At 44.2% G+C, this 2,283-nt stretch overlaps 1 protein-coding gene across 1 annotated transcript in view; it reads right to left on the bottom strand.

Annotated features, from left to right (window-relative positions):
* Nucleotides 1-660: 660 nt before the first annotated feature.
* The window catches only part of tmem131 (transmembrane protein 131), a 31,412-nt gene continuing 29,789 nt past the window's right edge, over nt 661-2,283 (bottom strand). Inside the window, exons 38-41 of the mRNA XM_008338663.1 lie at nt 1,884-1,999; nt 1,522-1,603; nt 1,021-1,124; nt 661-905 (exon numbers count right to left, since the gene is read on the bottom strand). Coding sequence (XP_008336885.1) covers nt 661-905; nt 1,021-1,124; nt 1,522-1,603; nt 1,884-1,999 — 547 coding nt within the window. The remainder of the gene's footprint in view (nt 906-1,020; nt 1,125-1,521; nt 1,604-1,883; nt 2,000-2,283) is intronic.

Raw genomic sequence — 2,283 nt, 5'->3', positions numbered from 1 at the left:
ACTTCAACAACTTACAAAATAAAGTGCTTGATGACTGGAATGGGGAACTGAATGAAAATGAGTTCCAGGGCACTCAACCTTTTGACAAATTAAATCTCAGGCGAAAAGTTTGCACAATTCGTGTCTCTGCACCGAGGGATTCAACTATGCATAGACAATAAACCAACCATAATTGTCAGTTGTAAAATACAATAATTACTGCCGTAGGAGCAGACTATTAACCTAGCACGACATGATTGGAAAACACTCCGGCAATGCTAACGTTGTTAGCCTCTTCGAACTGTGCATGTTCAGCTGGATGGTAGTCTCGGTCATGATTGAGGTTTGTGGTTAAAAAAAAAAAAAAAAATAAAGTACTTGCATGCTAACGACATGTTAGCTCCATCATGTGAGAGCACAAAATTATAACTGAATGATAACTGTCTGTTTCTGATCATTGGCTGGTCGACCTATCTATATAGACATTTATAGACTGTAGTGTAGTATTACAGATTCTAATGACAGAAATACACTGTATGATGGAAGGATACATTACTTTAAATGTCTTGTTTGTTGGACCAAAGTTCTAACCGCCAGAGGGGTTCTGTGTAAAAGCGGGGGTACACTAACAAACACGTGTGTGTTCTTACTTTACCATATATGTTGGAAGGATTCATTACTTTAAATGTTTTGTTTGTTGGCCCAAAGTTCTAACCGCCAGAGGGGTTCTGTGTAAAAGCGGGGGTACACTAACAAACACGTGTGTGTTCTTACTGCGGTCGGGGCCGTGGGCGAGCTGGAGCTGCTGGGCCAAGAGTGCAGGGACTCGCTGCTCTGTATGTCCCAGATTGAAGAGGACACGGGGCTGAACTCGGACCACTTCTGCTGAGGCTCCGGCGACTTGGGGAGATTCATCTCAGTGAAAACTAAACAGACATGACACCATTGGCGATAATTGCTGCGGCTCCACCTCAGAACGTCACACCAGTTACACTGCATTCTTTCTCTTGGTTCCAGAGAACTGACGGATGCACAGCTTACCTCCTGTCAAGTTGAAGGAGTTGTTGGGTCCAAAAGCTGAGAAGGAGTTGGCCGACTGGTAGTTTTGACCGCTGGTGTTGTCAATGGGGCTCCACAGTCCGGGACTGTTGGAGGGATGGGTGGGAGGTGGGGGGTACAACCACAGACTCATGAAGTTCACAACCTACTGTTTTTTTGGGCCCCAATCACCGGGGGGCCACAGCAGCAATACAGTTCCCCTCAAAGAACCGGTTATAACTGTAGGACTGTATAGCTGTAACTGCTCCATAATGTATAAATACATATTTCTGAAATTGATTATTACTCATTCAAATGACAAATATTGTACATTGCTCTGTGTAATAGAAAAAAGAAACATTAATCAAGCATGGGCGTTATTTTATTTTAAGGCAATTAAACACATTTCAAGCTCCTTCAGGCCACACAAAGTGACCTGGCGGACCACATTTGGCCCCCGGGCCTTGAGTTTGACACGTGTCTCACACTGTCTTTTCCTCTTACCTGTCAGAGCTGTCACTTTCCACCGACGTCATGTGGGCCAGACTCTTGACTTGGTTGTCAGGTTTACCTGCACCAGAGCCACCTGATGATGCAGAAGAGGATTGGGATTCAAAAATGAATCGAACCACTGGCACTACTACAGGAAAAACTGACACAAGTCCAAGCCTGCAGACAATTTACGATCACACGGCAGTGGTGATGTCATCACTGAAAGAACATGAACATGAAGCAACAACCCGGTAATGTATTGTTTACAGACCTACAAATGTGAAGTAATCAATTTGCTGACACAGTGCAGTTACAGCAGCAAAAGGGATTTTGTAATAACAAGAAAGATTGAAATGTGGTTGTCAGACAGTTACCTGGGCTTTTGTCATAACCAGCAGCCACAGCAGCAAATGTAAGGTTGACGTTTTTGCCTGGGAGCGGAGCAGCGAGAGCCACTTTGTTTCCTGGAGCCTTCTTCTGGTGTCCCTCGCTGCAGAGATGCAAGAGTAGCACAAGACAATGGTATTCCAATTTGTTATTTAGACAAAACTGTCAAAAACTATAATAATTTGAGGGGGCAGGGGCAATGGTTCTATCTACACCAGGGGTCACCTGGTAGCCCCCGTGGACTACTGGTGCCCGTGGGGCATGTTATATAAAAATAAAACTAGTCAACAAGAGGGTCACAAATTGTACTGTTACTTTTTGAATCAGTTACAGTGATATTCAAAAGGGTTGCAATGACGGTGGTAGGAAGAGAGTCTGCTATTGTGT

This window comes from Cynoglossus semilaevis, chromosome 2, assembly GCF_000523025.1.
Source record: "Cynoglossus semilaevis isolate Cse_v1.0 chromosome 2, Cse_v1.0, whole genome shotgun sequence".
In the NCBI taxonomy this organism is placed as follows: domain Eukaryota; kingdom Metazoa; phylum Chordata; class Actinopteri; order Pleuronectiformes; family Cynoglossidae; genus Cynoglossus; species Cynoglossus semilaevis.
This window is presented reverse-complemented; position numbering and strand designations above follow the sequence as displayed.